The sequence below is a fragment of the Setaria viridis genome, chromosome 9, assembly GCF_005286985.2.
Source record: "Setaria viridis chromosome 9, Setaria_viridis_v4.0, whole genome shotgun sequence".
NCBI lineage: Eukaryota > Viridiplantae > Streptophyta > Magnoliopsida > Poales > Poaceae > Setaria > Setaria viridis.
The window spans coordinates 572,815-590,672 of NC_048271.2; the positions used below are offsets into that span (position 1 = coordinate 572,815).

Genomic DNA, 17,858 nt, shown 5'->3' on the forward strand with positions numbered 1-17,858 from the left:
ATACAAGACGAATGCCGCTGATCACGGACTGGGAGTAACTGTTATGCTGGCTTTTTCTACGGAAGCCCGGTATAGTTGCTCGGTTGCATCTCGGCTCATTAGCTAGTAAATGGCTCGCTCACTCAGCTTGGCTGACATTAATTACCGCTCGTTGCTAGGAGCTATACCTCGCGCTGGCTGGACAAACAAATGGGCACGCGTCGCACTGGTTGGGTCCGCGTTGGTTGGGTCGGTTGGCCTGGCTAGAATAACCTATTCGATGATCCGTCGTCGGTGGTCACGAGAGGCTGCTTTAACTCTCTTATTCGAATAAAAAATATTTTAATTTAATGAGTAAAAATATTAAATGTGTAGACATCCAATATATAGGTGGAATAAAAATTTAGTGATGGAAATAAAAAATATCATTAATTTGAAAAACATAATTAATCTTTTACCATAGCAACGCATATTCATTTTGCTAGTACGTAATTAAATTAGTAAACGCGACCAGCAGCTAGTATTGCCCGAAGTATTGGAGACCGAATGGTAGTCACATAATCAAATAGCAGCATATACTTAGACATATAGGGCAGCATGGTAGGTACGTACACGTCGACGCCGACGCGTCACGTTTGACACGTACGCGCTAAGCAGTAAGCACCGTGCACCCCTGGCCCGGCCCGTAGCTGAGCACACGCAGTAATGTTTAGGATTATCCTGCCATCCACCGCAACACGGTGTGGGGCGTCTTGGCTGAGGCCATCCGGCCGGGACGTACGTGTACGCTAGACTCTAGCAAACAATCTACTGCACTGCATGCTTCGTCGCACTCACTACGATCGATGGCCTGACGGAGATCATTCGATCAGAAAACCAATTGAGATGTTTGTCACGTCAGATCACCATCACATGCATGCAGATGAGTCAGCAGTCTCATCGGGTCGCTTTTCTTTTTTTTCTCTCCAGATCCGGGGGATGATCAACAGGAGATTGCCATCACATGCAGATCATCGCCGATGGATCGGAATGGTACCATCGCCACACTTGCCATCCTACGGACACATATGGTAGGTGTACTCTGCGTAGTAAAAAAATTGTTTCCATTAGGCACCACCGCACACGTTATTCACGTACGAGACCGCTGGCCTTGGCCTGTTCAGTACGTGTGAACAAGTGATCGATGCTCCATGTTTAAGTAATGCTCGGACCTTGACGAGACGAGAGAGTTGTTGCGTCACCATCGTGACGACATGCATGGAGCTAGCAATAATGCATATGTATGGTACCCTAGCTACTTGCTCTACATATATGAGCCCCATCCCAGGCAGCAGTGAACCATCAACCACAGTACACTGTCCACTACACTCCTCAGCAAGCAAGCTCAGCAGCTAGCTACTGTGTACTAGCTAGCAAGAACCCGCAGCCATGGACGCGTACATCTACCAGTCGCTCCTCCTCTCCGTGGCCGCCGTCGCGCTGCTCCAGCTGGTGAAGCTCGCCCTGAGGCCGAGGCCGCGGCTGCCGCCTGGGCCGTGGAAGCTGCCAGTGATCGGCAGCATGCACCACCTCGTCAACGTACTGCCCCACCGCGCGCTGCGGGAACTGGCGGCCGCGCACGGCCCGCTCATGATGCTGCGGCTCGGGGAGACGCCGCTCGTGGTGGCGTCGTCCAAGGAGGCGGCGCGCGCGGTGCTCAAGACCCACGACACCAACTTCGCCACCCGGCCCAAGCTCCTCGCCGGCGAGATCGTCGGCTACAACTGGGCCGACATCCTCTTCTCCCCCTCCGGCGACTACTGGCGCAAGCTCCGCCAGCTCTGCGCCGCCGAGATCCTCAGCCCCAAGCGCGTGCTCTCCTTCCGCCACATCAGGGAGGACGAGGTGGCGCTGAAGCTGGAGGAGATCCGCGCGGCGGGGCCGTCGACGCCGGTGAACCTGAGCGTCATGTTCCACAGCCTCACCAACAGCATCGTGTCGCGGGCGGCGTTCGGGAAGAAGCGAAAGAACGCGCCGGAGTTCATGGCGGCCATCAAGGCCGGCGTCGGGCTTTCGAGCGGCTTCAACATCCCGGACCTGTTCCCGACGTGGACCACTGTGCTGGCCAAGGTCACCGGCATGAAGCGCAGCCTCCAGGACATCCACAGGACGGTGGACTCCATCCTGCAGGAGATCATCGACGAGAGGAAGGCCATCCTCGACGAGAAGGTCAGGAGCGGCGCCGAGAACGCCGAGGAGAACCTCGTCGACGTGCTCATCGGCCTGCAGGAGAAAGGCGGCTTCGGCTTCCACCTCAACAACAGCAGAATCAAGGCCATCATATTGGTACATATCCTTAGTATTTCCATGGAAATAGTCACGTAGCTCGATAGGTCTGTGTCATTAGCGATGAAAACGGACAGAAACGGGCGGGAAAACTCCTTTCCTGTTTCCCCTCGCGCACTTCATCATCGGGAGCGGGACAGCCGTGAGCGGAAACGGAAGTGGGTTATACGGGTGTACGAAAACGAACCAATACGACCGGAAACTCGACGGAAACGGACGGGAACCGGAAACTTTAGCTAGGACACACCAAGCTTCTGGATGCTAAGATTGCTTGTGGTTGTGGCACAAGGTCATCACTTTACTGGCTACTTCATTCGGCCAGTGAACAACAGTCACAGCACAAAACAAGGGAGGCAGGAACACCAACAAGGGACCAATAGCAGTATAGCACAAAATAGGCCGGAACGGTGTGCTCCTCCTTCAGCTCCAGTTCCAGAGCGTGACATCTTCCGAGGATGGAGACGGCGGGAGATGGCGGCACATGCTGGAGCCGGGCAGCGCACGGCGTGGGCGCCAAGCGGGGAGGTGGGGAGCCGACGTGGGCACGAGGCGGAGAGCCGGAGACTGGGGAGGCGGCATGTCGGTGCCGACATGGGTGAGGGTGGGGGGCGACGCGGAGCGCATGGGCGACTGGGGCCGGGCGGCGACGGTCAGGAGCGGGAGCGGCGTGGGAGGCGCCTTGGGTGGCGGCGTGGCATGGCGGTGGAGGAGAAAGGGTGGTGGCGTGGCACTGGCGCCTGAGTGGGACTGCGGGATAGCGGGAGTCGGACAGAGGAGAAGGGATGGCGGCGCAGATGGGGGTGGCCCATGGCCAGGTGGGTGGTGATTGGTGACTCGTTCAGGGTTAGTTGTTTGTGTGGATTTTTTTTGCTCATGGGTCGAATATCCGGGTCATATCCGGGTTAAATCGGGGTCCATCCCGATCAAATACGGGATGTCGGAAATCCGATCGGGATGGAGCCTCACCCGTTTCCATGCTGCTCCCGCAACCTGTTAACCCGTGACCCGTCCTGAACTCAGATTTTTCTGGAAAAATGAAAATGGACGGGTAAAATCCCATCCCGCCCCGCCCTGCCCCGCTTTCCACATTTTACCCGTCCGTTTTCATCCCTAGGTGTCGTTGACGTCTTGACGAGGCAGAGCACGCACGCAGGACATGTTCGCCGGCGGGACGGGGACGTCGGCGTCGGCAATGGAGTGGGGAATGTCGGAGCTGATGCGGAACCCGGAGGTGATGAAGAAGCTGCAGGGGCAGATCCGGGAGGCGTTCCATGGGAAGTCAGTGGTGACGGAGGCCGACCTGCAGGCCAGCAACCTCCGGTACCTGAAGCTGGTGGTCAAGGAGGCGCTGCGGCTGCACCCGCCGGCGCCGCTGCTGGTACCGCGTGAGAGCATCGAGCCCTGCGAGCTGGACGGGTACACGATCCCGGCCAAGTCCCGCGTCGTCATCAACGCGTTCGCCATCGGCCGCGACCCCAAGTACTGGGACGACGCCGAGGAGTTCAAGCCGGAGCGGTTCGAGGACGGCGGCGTCGACTTCATGGGCGGCAGCTTCGAGTTCCTGCCGTTCGGCGCGGGGCGGAGGATGTGCCCCGGCTTCAACTACGGGCTCGCCAGCATGGAGCTCGCGCTCGTCGGGATGCTCTACCACTTTGACTGGTCGCTGCCGGAGGGGGTTGCTGAGGTCGACATGGAGGAGGCACCCGGCCTCGGCGTGCGTCGGCGCTCGCCGCTGATGCTGTGCGCCACCCCGTTCGTTCCGGTGGCTGGCTCGACGAAGTAGCCGAGGAAGACGTACATCTCGCCACGTAGGTTGCATGCATGCATGCATGCAAACAGGCGCTCCCGCCCGGCCTCGTGCTGGCCACGTGCCGACCGAGAGCACCCTAAGTATCTGTCCGCGCTGCAATTATCCTATACACTGTATGTGGTGTACGTGTTGCGTGTATGTGTTGTACACTGTGGTGTGTGCTGGCTGTGGTTAAGTTTGTACTGGTAGTCTGGTATGTATCGCGACCCAAAATAATTGAGGCCTCTTGTGGCTAATTAATAGTTCACCTGAACTGAACATTCATGTATCCCCCACGTTCCGACTGCATTGCGTGTACGTGCACGCAGGATTCCCCCCGGAGAAATTAACATAATTCGCGATTTTGCTCCAAAGTTTCGGTCAATACTTATCAGCAGCGCCGAAACTTTGAAACCATTAATTGGTTAAATGCAATCTTTTTTGATTTATGTTCACAAGTTTTGTTACTCCCCCTCCACTTCAAATTGTAGGTCGTTTTGGTTTTTCTAGGTGCATAGCTTTTATCATGGATATCTAGTGTATATCTAGATGCATAATAATATCTATAAATCTAAAAACTTTAAAACAACTTACAATTTGAAACGGAGGGAGTACATCATAGAGAAGAGTGTGTTATTTTCAGAGACCGTGTTTAATTTGAAAGATAAAAACGGGAGGGACAGGTATTTGAAGAAAAGGAAAACCACGAATGATATCGTGAGCGCTTTCGTGCGTGTAAAGTCACGTTGATCAAATTCGCGTTCGTGCTTGTGGCCGCGTGTCAAATTCAATGCATGTATGCATGCACGACGCCGCCGCATTCCTCGGTCGATCGCTTTGTCTCGTGGCATGCATGGCACCCAGATGATGAATAAAGACAAGACAAGAAAAGACCCTGGCCGGCATGGCACCGTCGCTTTTGGAACCGGATCCCCTGATGACGTACACGTAACCCCCAGCTGACGGTGCATATCGTGGATGCGGGTTTGCAGAGGACGACTGCACACTGAACCTGTCCGGGTTGAACTCCTCCGGGTTGTCCCAGCTCGCGGGGTCTCTACCGATGGCCCACACGTTCACCAGGATCCGTGTCTTAGCCGGCACATCGTAGCCGCAGCGCAGGGTCTCCCTCGGCAGCAGGAGCGGCGCGGCCGGGTGCAGCCGAAGCGTCTCCTTCACCACCATCGTCAGGTACGGGAGCTTGGGCACGTCCTCGGGCTCCACGCGCGGCTTGCCTCCCACCACGGCCCTGATCTCTTCTTGCACCTTCCTCAGCATCGCCGGCCTTCGTATCAGCTCCGCCATCCGCCCAGACCATGGTCACCGAGCTCGTGTCCACGCTAGCAGTGTACGCATTCTGAAACATATACGAGCTCGGTGATAAAGCAGTTAAGGATTATTAGATGCTAGTAAAACGACCCAATTAATCACTGCTAGCCTAGGTTGACCAGCAAGCCTAGAACGCCGTCTATGATCGTGGAGAACAGTAGATGAATAGCGTGGAGGTTGGAAAAGTATTAGGATTGAGAAGACAAAAGTAAGTTGTAGATTGATTTGATTGGGATACCCTCAATCGGCCGTGGCTCTTTATATTTATAGGGTGGGAAGATCTTACCCCAGTAGGAGTTAAAGATTACATAAATCTTGTGTTAAAATACAACTCCTAACTCAGACCAAGCTGGATAGACGGTCAGAACATCCATCCAAACCGGTCTGATCGGTCAGCCTAGGATTGAATCTTGTCGAAATCATAACTCTCTCATTCGCACTCCAAATTAGGTGTTCCACGTATGCATTTCGATCATCTCGACGAGCTCTACGCAACGGTGAAGTCCAATTTGTATTTTGAGCACTTTGATCTGACCGGCCTGACCGATTGGGTGACCTATCTGGTTTGCCGGATCGGCTGCAGGACCAATAACTGGTTAGATCGCTTCAGTAGGCCGGTCAGATCGGATGGCTTTGTCATATCAGCCATATCTGCTATTTTTAGTGTCGTTCCAGGTGCTGATTTGTTCTTTTTAGCAAGATTACATCCAGAGCATCCAGAACAACCATTTTGTCATGCACAATTCATATTCAAGCCAAACTTGCAGAATATCAAGAGTTAGTACTAAGCAATTCTGATCTTAGCCTCACATATCCCGGATCGTGCCACTTTGAGCTCAACACCTGCCTATTTAAACTTTTATAAAATCAGATCGATGTTAGCTAGATGTGAGTTCTTCGTCTAGCTCGAGTAAGCATTATTACATGTACCGCTGAAAGCGGCCAAAGCATTCAGTCTCCCACGTAACCCCATCGTCACCGACAACTACTAAAACGTCCCGTTTATCTTCACCGTGTATCCTCATCGTGACCAGTTTAGGAGAATCTTTCCCTTCTTTGTTAATCTATATCTATACGTATTCTATCTATACCTAAATGAGAACCGCTCCTGCCCACTTTTGGTTCAACGACACGTGGGCCTAAAAATTTTCGTCCGTCCCCTCCCGTCGCGCCCCTCTGTCGATACGCACAGCAGCGCTCTCCGCCCTCCGTTTTTTTGTTCTCCTTCCTCTATCCGTGTCTCACTCCCAAAGAAGCCGCCGCTCCCGCATGCCTAATCACCTGGCCAGTGGCTGCCCGTTGCGCCGCCCTGTGGAGGCCGTCGCCACGCCTCGCCGGAGCCACGCGCCTCGCCGGGTATGACGGCCGACCCCTCCCTCTCGTCATGCAGATCTACTGCACCTCTAGCAACGCACTCCTGCAGGCCGTTCCCCCCTCCACCGCTCGCTCCGCCGCCGCCGCCGCCCCAGCAAGCGGAAGGGGTGCCGAGGAGCGAGGATGAGGTGGCACTGGGTCAGCGTCGCCCGCCGCCATCCACTCGAGGAGGCTGGATTCGTGGCGTCCACGATGGAGGACAACGATCCACTCAGGCGCGTTTGCATCTTCGCCAACAAGTACACGCGCATCTACGCCACCCACTGCGCTTCCCCCACCGACGCCGTCAACACCCGTTCCATCAACGCCTGCAACATCCTCGCGCTCTCGTGGATGGCCGCGCCGTCACGCCTGCACTCCACGACCTGCCGCGCCACCGTCACTCGGAATCCGCTTTAATAGGGCGCAAGCCCTCAAGGTGAGCGATGAGTGGATCGATCGATTTTTTTTTTCCGGTGATTTCATCTGTTCGACTTGCACTGGCTTGCATTTGCTAGGTCCATGGCCATAGTTGAACTCGGATTAGAAACATGGCATGGCGTTGCTACGTCTGATAGCCCCCATTAGTGGACTATGTAGGATCATGCGGCTTGCCTGATAGAGGTAATCAGGGTTGACTCAAGCCTGATGGAGCTCATTAGGGTCATCGCTGAACCACGGCGGCAATAGCAGAGCTTTGAAAAAATAATCAAGTAAACTTATCGAATTTCTCAAAAAAAGCCAAATCAGTTTGGTTTCTTTGATGAATCATCCTCTAAAGATGAAAAAAGCCAAATCAGTTTGGTTTCTTTGATGAATCATCCTCTAAAGATGTAACACCGTTGCTACTGTTATCTCTGTTTGTGTCACTGTTGTTTTCAAGTTCAGGAAACATGCACAGCTTGCATATCAAAAGTATATCAATATCGTACACAATGTGCATCTGGGCTTTGGAAGTTTTCTTAGTGGCATTGTCATGACTTTAATAGAGTTTTCTTAAGGAAGCTGTTGTTTGTTGCATTGAATAGTTTGGAACCAAACATTGCGAACAAGCCTACAGGTTGTTGGACCAGTGTATTAAACTAATTAATGAGTAAAGTAGTACCCTGACATGAGATCGCAAAAGTACCTTGAGTCACTGTTCTTTTATTGGGCATGAATGTATTAGTTCCTTGTCTATCAATTATGTTGATTATTTTGCTGCAGAGCAAGACCTGTTTCCGGAGTCTTTCTCTGTTGTAATTAAACAATGTCCAGGAACAATAGAAGTAGCAGACTTACCAGTTACCACATTGCACATTTCAGTAAGAATCAACAAGAGGAGAATCATATGATGGAATAATATCTGCAACTCGATTGTCCAGTGAACGGAAATCAGGTTTCTTAATAGTTGAAGATTTTAGTTATTTCGAACATATGATTTGGCTCATATGTTAGTCCATTTCCGAAATGAAGGCACAGAATCCTACTGTCATAATTTTTAAGCTACCAATTAGTTGGTAAGATAGCATATGTAGCACATTATTCTGAACATTAACATGTTTAGATGTTGTTCAGTCCTTGAGTTTTGGAGATGTGGAGCCTGTAAAAAAGCGTAAGCACCACATTGTGGTGAATAAGCAGTTATTCAGTATATGTATATTTTTAAGGATGCTTTGTCGTGTTGAACTTATCATGCAATTGCAGACCTTCTTTTTGTTCTTTTCTGAACATAACCCTTCGAACAATTATTTTGATGATGGTGGTTTATTTCTGCATCAGCATGTGCATCTACATTTCCAAAATCTGCTTCAGACCATGGATTGATTGTAGCAAATGGAACCTATATGCTTACTGCTGGCGCCTGTGTGCAGTGCAGCTGTGGACCAAGCAGTCTCAAGTAAGTGGGATTAGTATCGTCATTCTTTTCAGATGATCTTAGTTGTACTGCTGGATTTAACTTCTGTATCATTATGCCTGTTTTCTGTTCTATCAGTTTATATTGGACACCTGCTTCATTATCAGGATCATGCCCAATCATGCAGTGTCCTAACAGCAATGTGATGCTTAGCAATGTGAGCACCCATCCAACCAGTGCAGGATGCAATGTCTCTTCTTGCATCTACGGAGGTTTTGTTAATGGAACTATTACTACTTCGTAAGCAGCATTTTGCCCAATGTTCATTTTATTCCATTCTTGCTTCGTGTGGCATTTCTGCCTAAATTGCACGATCACATGGTTCGGGCATCTCATTCTTTGGGTAATGGTGAGAATATCAAGCAAACAATATGGCTGATAGGAGTACTGCTTAATGTGAATGTGATATGTTTTCGCTCTTGGATGTTAGAATTGATGCGTGGTAACCAGTAGCCACTAAAAAACTTCTTAAACTTACGAAATGTTAAATGCTGGATATAGTTGTTATGGGGAACCGAAAGGGAAAAAAAGGATATGGCAGTATTTTGTGTTGGTATAAAATGTCATTAGTTTGAAAAATACAATTGATCTTTTATCGTAGCAACGCACGGGCATTTTGCTAGTTAATAAGAAATGAGATGAGACTTATAATAAGACCTTAGATGAGACTTCATCGTGTATCCTCATCGTAATTTGTATCCTACTAGTCCATCAACCCATGTTGGCATAGAGACTAACTTAGAAATCTATTAAAAATTAGGACCCGTATAGCTAAGGCACTGTTTGGTTTGCCCTTGCTAAACTTTACTAAAGTTTAGTCCCTTTTAGTTCCTAAATTGCCAAACAGGGTGACTAAAAGTTGCTAAACTTTAGTCCTTAGCCCTTTAGTCCCCAAGGGGTTGCTTATAGGGACTAAAAGGGACCTTAGACAGGGTGTAACCTTCATTAATGCCCCGTGCCTCCCTCCCCCCACCCCACCCATCCCGCCGTCAACCCCCCGCCCGCCGTCGCTCCCACCCACCCCACCGCCCTGAACAGGAGAAACTGGAGTAGGAGAGCTAGCTGCTGAAGTTAATCTTGTTCTCTTCCTCACTTGAGTTGGCAATGGTTCCCTATTTGCTTCCGATAACCTTTTCTGCATAGCAATTAACCTATTCAATCTCCAAAGATCGGTCTTCACCATCCTGAAATAAAGAATATCATATGATCTTGGATTGAAGAACGAATTATATTAAATTCCAAACAAGATTCAAGAACGAATCATTCCTATGGACTGAATCTTGGATCCGTCTCTTTCTTTACAAACAATCTTAAGCTGAATCTAAGCTAGGGTTCAAAGCTGAATCAATCTGAGAAACAAGCAATAGAACATGGAAACATAGAATGGAAACCAATAAAATAAAACAAGAAGAGATAGAAGGCCACCTTGTTCAGCCTGGATGGATCGGGAGTGGGGATTGACCCGTCGCCGACGAGCTCCACGGTGAGAAGTGGCGGCGAGTCGACGTCCATATCGAGGGACCCACCCATGGAGGCAACCGCTTCCCGCAGCCGCAATGTTGATTCTGCCGCCAGCGCGGCCTCCAGCTCAAGACCTTGAGCGACACCATCGTGCGGCATCTTCGCCGCCGCCACCCCTTTTTCCCCCCTTGATGCTGGCCTCGGTGGGTTTGACGGGTTAAAACCACAAACCAGCTGACCCCCGCTTGCTTCATCCGGGTCCACGCGGGTCGGGGTCCAACCCGCGCTAGGAACCGGAATGACAGGTCCAGCAGGGTTGGGTGCGGGCTGGTTCCCGGTTTCCCTGAACCCATGAACAGGGCTACTTGTGGTTCTCTTTCCAGAGTCCCCTTTTGCAACTGATTTGTACCTTCTCTCCCTTGGTTGACCTGGTGCCCTTTTCAGAAGTGGAGGCCACAACTTGAACCTAGGATTAACTTGAAGCCACTGTTTACTATCTGTCATTGGCTTCACGGACTTTTCATAGGCTTTCTTGAACTTTGCCATAGAATAGTTTTCATGAACATAGTCTTCAATATTACCTCAAATTGAGGTTATAATACACAAGGCATGTGTACATGGCAGACCAGTAACTTGCCAGCGCCTACAGGTACGCTTCCTCTCCTGAAGATCAACGGTATGCCTCCAATGAACTAGATCTCTTGTAACACCTTCAACTTCACCTAACATTTCACCTTATTTCAGCCCCTGCTCCTTGCATTAAGGTCCTTCATCACATTTGGCAGTATCTTATCTTCAAGCTTCTTAGCAATTTTTCTTCTTAAGAACATTTTCTCCATGCATAATTGTCTGATCCTATCCATAAGATCAACAACATGCAGGGATTTTTCATGCCTAATCCAGCTGTTGAATGTTTCAGCTATGTTAGTTGTGTACCAATGTCAACAAGCAAATCATTCCAATTTGTGCTATTCCTGTCTAAAATCCTTGGAATGTTGCAAGCATCACAATACATACGAGTGCCATCATCACTTAGTTTCACATAAGCACCTACACGCATAGCAAGTCTGTAGGCTGAACTGGCATCCATCCTAAACGGACCTTGGCACAAATTCGAGTGGAATAAACACACAGTTAGTTTTACTTCATTTGCAAATACGAGCTCAAGTTAGCACAAGAAATTGGAAGACCACTTACCCATCAGGAACCCATGAGAGATCAGCCTGATCCTGCGGGAAAATCTCGCTGAGGAATCATGGGGGTCTCCATCTTCTATCCTCAGCCAACCGTGCTTGTTCTTCAAAAGGGGCTGCGCGCGGGGCGTCGGTGGGTGTCGCAGCAGCCTACGACACGTGGGGAGGGGCCACGCGCGTCCATGGTGGCCGGCGCACCGCCGGAACGGGCCTCCGGCGGGCGGCCCTGCACACCTGGAATGGGCGCCGGCTGAGAGGATGGCGGCAGTGCTAGTAGTCGCAGAGAAGGGGGGGAGGGCGAGGATAAGGTGGGAACGGCTGGTTCCTGGAGATGAAGGCCAGCCAGGGGTGAAACAGTCATTTTCGATCCTTTACAATTAAACTGATTAAAATATAGAGTATAGTGTCCAGCAGCATATTACCGTACTTAAAGAGTGTGTTCTAGCAAAACCACTCTTTTTTAGTGTCCTGTGGCAAAAGCCACGATTGAACGATGTCCGGGAGCTAATTTTGCCTAACTTATATGCATGATGTGTGTCATAGACCACATATACATATATACACGAAGAGATGAGACTATTTATTTCTATGTTAAACACATAGCTCACTAAGCGTTAAGTTGAACTTACTTCACCTCACCTCCATGTTGAGGTACTTGAGCTTGGGCATGTCATCAGGCTGCACCCTCTTTGTCACCCACCACGGCCTGATCTCATCATGCACTTTCTTGAGCACTTGAGGCTTTCGGATCAGCTCCGCCATCACCCAGACCATGGTAACTGAGCTCCTGTCAACGCCACCAATGAAGGTATTCTGAAAATTATGATGGAGTGATGAATTTACAGTTACGTGTAATCTGCTCATTCATTGGTGTAAATTGAGTCAAGTTTCTCCATCTCTGTACATACCGACAGTAGTGCTTTGATATGGTCTGTACGTACTGAACCTGAGAGACCCTTGGTGTTTGTGGTCCTCCTCCATGAGGACGTGGACAAGATCGCTGCTGCTGCTGTTGGCTATCTCACGGGACGGGTCGAGGTGCTGCTGGATGATCATGTCGAAGAAAGCGTCGAGCTCCCTGAACACAGTCTCACGGCGGGACACGACACCGGTGAGGTGGTCCAGGAGGCGTCCGACCACGTTGGGGAAGTAGTCCTCGGTGGAGAAACTGGCTAACACCCCCATGGCCTCGTCGACTACATCATGGAAGTGCTTCGTGTGCGCGAACTGCTCCGTGCCGTAGATATTCCCGAACGCCACCGTACCAATGACGCCGTCCATGAGACCGAAGATGTGGTCCTCCAGGAACACTTGTTTCCCTCCGGAGCTGCTCAATCTACGGATGAGTTTGTCCACCTATAATAATACCATCAATAAGTAGAATATTCATTATTCCTGTCCATTTCAAATAGGTTGTTTTAATTTTATTCGACATCAAACTTCTCTAAATTTTCACATAAAAAACTTCTCTAATTTTGATGATGTTTATATGCATTCTCATGCTGTGTATTTTGCAGCAATATATGTTACTCGGTATAGTACAACGCACTAGGTATACCTGGGCCTCTCTGGCGTACCAGGCTGCCTGGACGCGGCGCATGCTGAGCAGCTCGACGACGAAGAGCTTGCGCATCTCGCGCCAGCAGTCGCTGTAGGGCGTGAACGCCACGTCCTTGTGGTCGTACGACAACCGCCGCGCCCCCGGTGTGTCCGGCCGGCTGCAGCACGCGGCGTCGTGCGTCTTCAGCACCTCCCTCGCACCTCCGCCGACGACACCACCAGCGTCGGCACCGTGCCCAGCCGCAGCTGCATCACCGGCCCGTGGCGACGCGCCAGCTCGCGGAGGCTCCGGTGGGGCAGCGTGCCCATGATCTGATGCAGGTTGTCCAGGACAGGCAGGACAGGCAGCCTCAGCAGTGGACCGGGCGGCAGGTGGAGGCGGCGGCCTTTGGTGGAGAAGAAGCTTCTTGTTGCAAGATCGAGGCCGAGGAGAGGCAGAAGAAATGTAAAGAAGATGGCAGGGAGCTGCAGTTTCCATTATTGAGGCATGCATTCCAGGACAGGCATAGGCATGGCCACTGTTTCTTTTACTCCAAATGAAAGCAAAATAATTATAATGTGAGCATATGCGTCTGTACCGTGCAATTCAAAAAGAAAAAAGTTAGCTAGTAGAGCTCATCAACTACTCCCTTCTAAGTCAAATCTTGTTTGGCAGTTTGAGTGTTATTTTGGTATGCTCCATCCATGTAAGAGCATAGCTATGTTTATGTTTGTCCTAAGTCATACACTTTTATTTTTGATGGATAATAGCTCTAAAAATTATTTATTTTAAATATAAAAATTGCATATTATGATAGTATGTGTACGATTATCCTGAATCAAACTACTCTGAAAACTATGGTGAACTACAGTTTCAAATGAGGGCTTGGATACAATGTATTCAGATGTGAAAAAGTATATAAATATATACAAGTAGCAGGCTATACATTTTTGTTTTGTTTTTAGATGGTTGCTGCAATTGATTACCACAAACTTTTGGAGATCCCACATCATATATATCTCACAAATGATCGGATTTATTTAGATATTACAAGTGTCTTGGATCCATAAGCGGTGGTCTTGGTAATATAAGCTGGTCATGACTCATGATCTCTGCCACTTGTACGTGGTCGGCACAAGCACGAGGGGGACCTTCTTGTTGACGGTGAGCCCTCCTGCCTCTTCCATGCTCACATCCTCCACCGTCATACCATCTGGGAGCTCCCACTCGAAGCAGTGGAGCAGGTTGGCCAGCGTGAACTCTACTATCGCCACCCCCATGGCCACTCCAGGGCACATCCTACGTCCTGCGCCGAATGGCAGAAGCTCGAAATGCGCCCCATTGAAGTCGACACCATCCCCCTCAAACCTATCCGGGTCAAACTCCTTGGGGTTGCTCCAGATTGCAGGGTCTCTGCCAATTGCCCAGACGTTTACAAAGATCCTTGTCCTGGCAGGCACATCGTATCCGCAGATCTTGATGTGTCGCATGGTCTCTCTCGGAGCTAGAAGCGGTGCCACCGGGTGTAGCCGTAGCGTCTCCTTTACCACCATCTTTTACCACCATCTTAAGGTACTTGAGTTTCGGCAAGTCGTCCGGCTCTACCCTCTCTTTGTTGCCCACCGCTCCTCTGATCTCGTCTTGTGCCTTCTTAAGAACCTCCGGGTTTCGAATCAGTTCGGCCATTGCCCAGACCACCGTGACCGAGTTCGTGTCAACTCCACCAGTGAACGTATCCTGAAAAATTGTACGTATGCATAACGGTTATAAATGAAATAATATATATAGCTCCATAAATCCTATTTTGTACTGTAAATTTATGAGCTCTTTTACGGTACACAATACTATTGTACTTAGTAGTATATAATATATATAAGATCTAAATATTTATGATTATGGATGATTTAGTAATTATTACATGTGAAAAGTGATATTTCAAACGGAATGGCCTTTTAAACTTGATGCTAGTGTCAAAAATAAAATTTTAGTGATGTCATTTGTGTTCTTTTACCATGATACTCTTATACTACATATACTACTCATGTATACTACTCATACCACACGTGAAGATTTCGGTAGTATACAATTAATCTTGACTGTCGGATATTTATATACTAGTCTTTTTTAACACTAGTATAGCCTAGTGTTGTGTACCGTAAAAGAGCTTAAATTTTATATGTTGATGACGTTGCGTACCGATAACATTCCCTTGATGTGGTCTCTAGTGAACCAACTGAAAGTGCCCTCGTGCTCCTTGGTGAGGCCAATAAGGATGTCGATGAAGCCAGGCCCGTTGTCCGGTGTGGGGCGGGACGGCTGGAGGTGGGTGTCGATAATCCTGTCGAAGAAAGTGTCGAGCTCCCAAAATACCTTCTCACGGCGGGAGACGAGGCCGGTGAGATGGTCCACAAGGCGACCCAAGACGTTGGGGAAGTAGTCCTCAGCGGAGAAGCTGCTCTTTACAGCCATGGCCTCATCGAACAGATCGTGGAAGTGCTTCTTGTGTGCAAACTGCTCTGAACCGTATATGCTCCCAAGTGCCACCGTGCTGACAATGCCGTCCATGAGCGTGAAGATGTGATCCTCCAGGTACACTGGTCTCCGTCCTCCGCTGGTTAAGCGGCCGATGAGTTTGTCCACCTCAGCTTCCCTGGCTGGCCAGGTGGCCTGGACGCGGCGCGCGTTGAGGAGCTCGACGACGATGAGCTTGCGCATCTCGCGCCAGCAGTCGCTGTAGGGCGTGAACGCCACGTCCTTGTAGCCGTACGACAACCGCCGCGCCCCCGGCGTGTCCGGCCGGGTGCAGCACGCGGCGTCGTGCGTCTTCAGCACCTCCCTCGCCGCCTCCGCCGACGACACCACCAGCGTCGGCACCGTGCCCAGCCGCAGCTGCATCACCGGCCCGTGGCGACGCGCCAGCTCGCAGAGGCTCCGGTGGGGCAGCGCGCCCATGATCTGATGCAGGTTGCCCAGCAGGGGCGGGCCTACATGTATTCAAGGGTATTCAACTGAATACCCATTATTTTTGCAAAAAAAATTTATATATAGTGTATTCCATGGGTATGTATCAAAAAGCCAAAAATAAACAGGCTAACGTAAACCAAAAAAGCCCATAGGAACCTGCCTGGTCCGCTCCTTCCCTCCTCTACCGCAGTCTTGACCCAACAGCTCATTTTCTCACAAGCTCAATTTGGTCATTCCCCTTCCTCCACTGGATCGCAGGCTCACAGCCACACACATAGCGCTCCATTCCTTTGCTGATCTACACCTCCCCTCTCCTCTCTGAGCTTCGGTAATTTGGCAAAGCAAGTCACGGCATCGAACCATCAACACTTCTACAGACTACGCGACTTCAGCAACATATTGAGATGAGCATTTGCAATTGTTTATGAAATTTATGACAATGTGATAGCAGTAGCAGGCAGTGAGCACTCTCTAAAATTTGTGTATTTTTATTTTAGTCTGAAACATGAAGAGAAAGAATAGTACAAGTACTGATTTGAGATGTTGTATTGATCATTTAGTACATCTATATTGATGTCAATTTCTAGATTATGTGTTATGAATCTGCACTTTAAGCTGTAAAAAAATTCACCCTTCGAAAATTTTGAATACCCATTCCCAAAATCCTGAGCCCGCTCCTATTGCCCAGGACAGGCAGCCTCAGCAGTGGACCGGGCGGCAGGTGGAGGCGGTCCCCTTTGGTGGAGAAGAAGCTTATTGTTGCAAGAGCGAGGGCGAGGAGAGGGAGAAGAAACGTAAAGAAGATGGCAGGGAGCTGCAGTTTCCATTGTCGAGGCATGCATTCCAGGACAGGCAAAGGCATGGCCACTGTTTCTTTTACTCCAAATGAAAGCCAATAATCAAATTGAGTTGTTGTGCTAATTGCTTGTGGGGGTATAAATAGGGTGCTAATTGCTTGTAAAGTATAACTCGGGACACTAATGTTTGAGATATCGATCGTCTTTTCCAATGATAGGCTACTCCCTCCTCCCAATAATGCTCAACTATTCGAGTATGTGAGATCGTGAGGTGGAGAGTATAGTCAACATCACGCTAGGACATTATTATTTGCATTGGAAGTGGCTTATAAGAGCAACCATAACGGTCGGCATCTGCTCTCTACAACGCTTTCACGTTAGTTTTTGTCTTACATGGAGGAAAAAGAAACGGAGTGAGAAAACAACTACAGCTGCGTTTTGGCGAGAGCCGATACACGGTTTTCCACGCTGAGTGGGGCTCACGCCCCTTTGTCATCTCCTCACACTTCTCTGCTGCACCAAATATCTATCGCACGGTTCCCACCTCCTCCTCCGTGAATGAATCAAGAGAATATCTGTAGGCAAGTGAAGCACCCCCCCCCTCCCGCGTGAGCAGTGCCCGCGTGAGCAGTGCGTAGAAATAGCTGTAGCAATGTTTATCTTCGACTTAGGCTAATCCCAGTCCAAATTTTATAGAGATTTCATGCACATAGCGACACATCACTAGTAGAGAACTGAACTTCCATCCAACCCCTTTAGTCTTGGTTAACATTGGACCTATGAATAAAGTGGCTTCAGTCCCGGATCAAAAATGGGTCAAAAATATGCCCGAAGACCACCGCAGGGGGAGCTTTAGTCTCAGTTATAAATACCAACTGGGACTAAAGCCCCCCTAGTTCCGGTTATAACAGCAACAAAAAATCCCACCGACGCTCCACACTTTTGTCCCAGTTAGAAATTCCAACCAGAACAAAAGACCCCCACACGGCCCTCTCGACCTTATCTTCGCGCAGCGCCTTCTCCCTCCCTCCCTCCCTTATCCTCTCGCTGCCTTATCCCTCCACCGCACGGCGCCTCTTCTTTGCCTTTCTCCCTCCACCGCGCAACGCCTCCTCCCTCCTCTCTCCCTCCTCTCTCCCTCCACTGCATCTCCCTCTCCTCCTCTCTCCCTCTACCACGCCTCCCTCCCCTTCCTCCCTTATCCTCGCGTTGCCCCTCCCCTTCTCCCTCA

The 17,858-nt window shown here is 49.9% G+C and overlaps 1 protein-coding gene, 2 long non-coding RNA genes and 2 pseudogenes across 3 annotated transcripts; 2 read left to right on the forward strand and 3 right to left on the reverse strand.

The window, feature by feature from the left end:
- Positions 1–13,360, reverse strand: part of LOC117837678 (4-hydroxyphenylacetaldehyde oxime monooxygenase-like) — a 31,702-nt pseudogene extending 18,342 nt beyond the window's left edge.
- LOC117837676 (premnaspirodiene oxygenase) lies at positions 1,306–4,372 on the forward strand. Its single transcript, XM_034717408.2, has 2 exons — positions 1,306–2,304; positions 3,458–4,372. The coding sequence occupies exons 1-2, from the start codon at positions 1,408–1,410 to the stop codon at positions 4,085–4,087; spliced, it is 1,527 nt and encodes a 508-aa protein (XP_034573299.1). The 5' UTR covers positions 1,306–1,407; the 3' UTR covers positions 4,088–4,372.
- On the forward strand, positions 6,623–9,092 carry LOC117837681 (uncharacterized). Its single transcript, XR_011897306.1, has 3 exons — positions 6,623–7,214; positions 8,537–8,654; positions 8,751–9,092. It is a non-coding gene; the product is annotated as an uncharacterized lncRNA (long non-coding RNA).
- LOC117837680 (uncharacterized) lies at positions 9,718–10,712 on the reverse strand. The gene is made up of 2 exons (XR_011897307.1): positions 10,098–10,712; positions 9,718–9,856 (listed from the first exon to the last, which is right to left on the reverse strand). It is a non-coding gene; the product is annotated as an uncharacterized lncRNA (long non-coding RNA).
- Positions 13,361–13,488: 128 nt separating the features above from the next.
- LOC117840591 (4-hydroxyphenylacetaldehyde oxime monooxygenase-like) lies at positions 13,489–16,692 on the reverse strand (annotated as a pseudogene).
- Positions 16,693–17,858: the final 1,166 nt, after the last annotated feature.

Coding starts and splice junctions, on each gene's coding strand:
- LOC117837676 (XM_034717408.2), top strand. CDS start 1,408: ATGGACGCGTACATCTACCAGTCGCTCCTCCTCTCCGTGGCCGCCGTC. Junction 2,305..3,457: donor GAATCAAGGCCATCATATTG/GTACATATCCTT, acceptor GCACGCACGCAG/GACATGTTCGCCGGCGGGAC.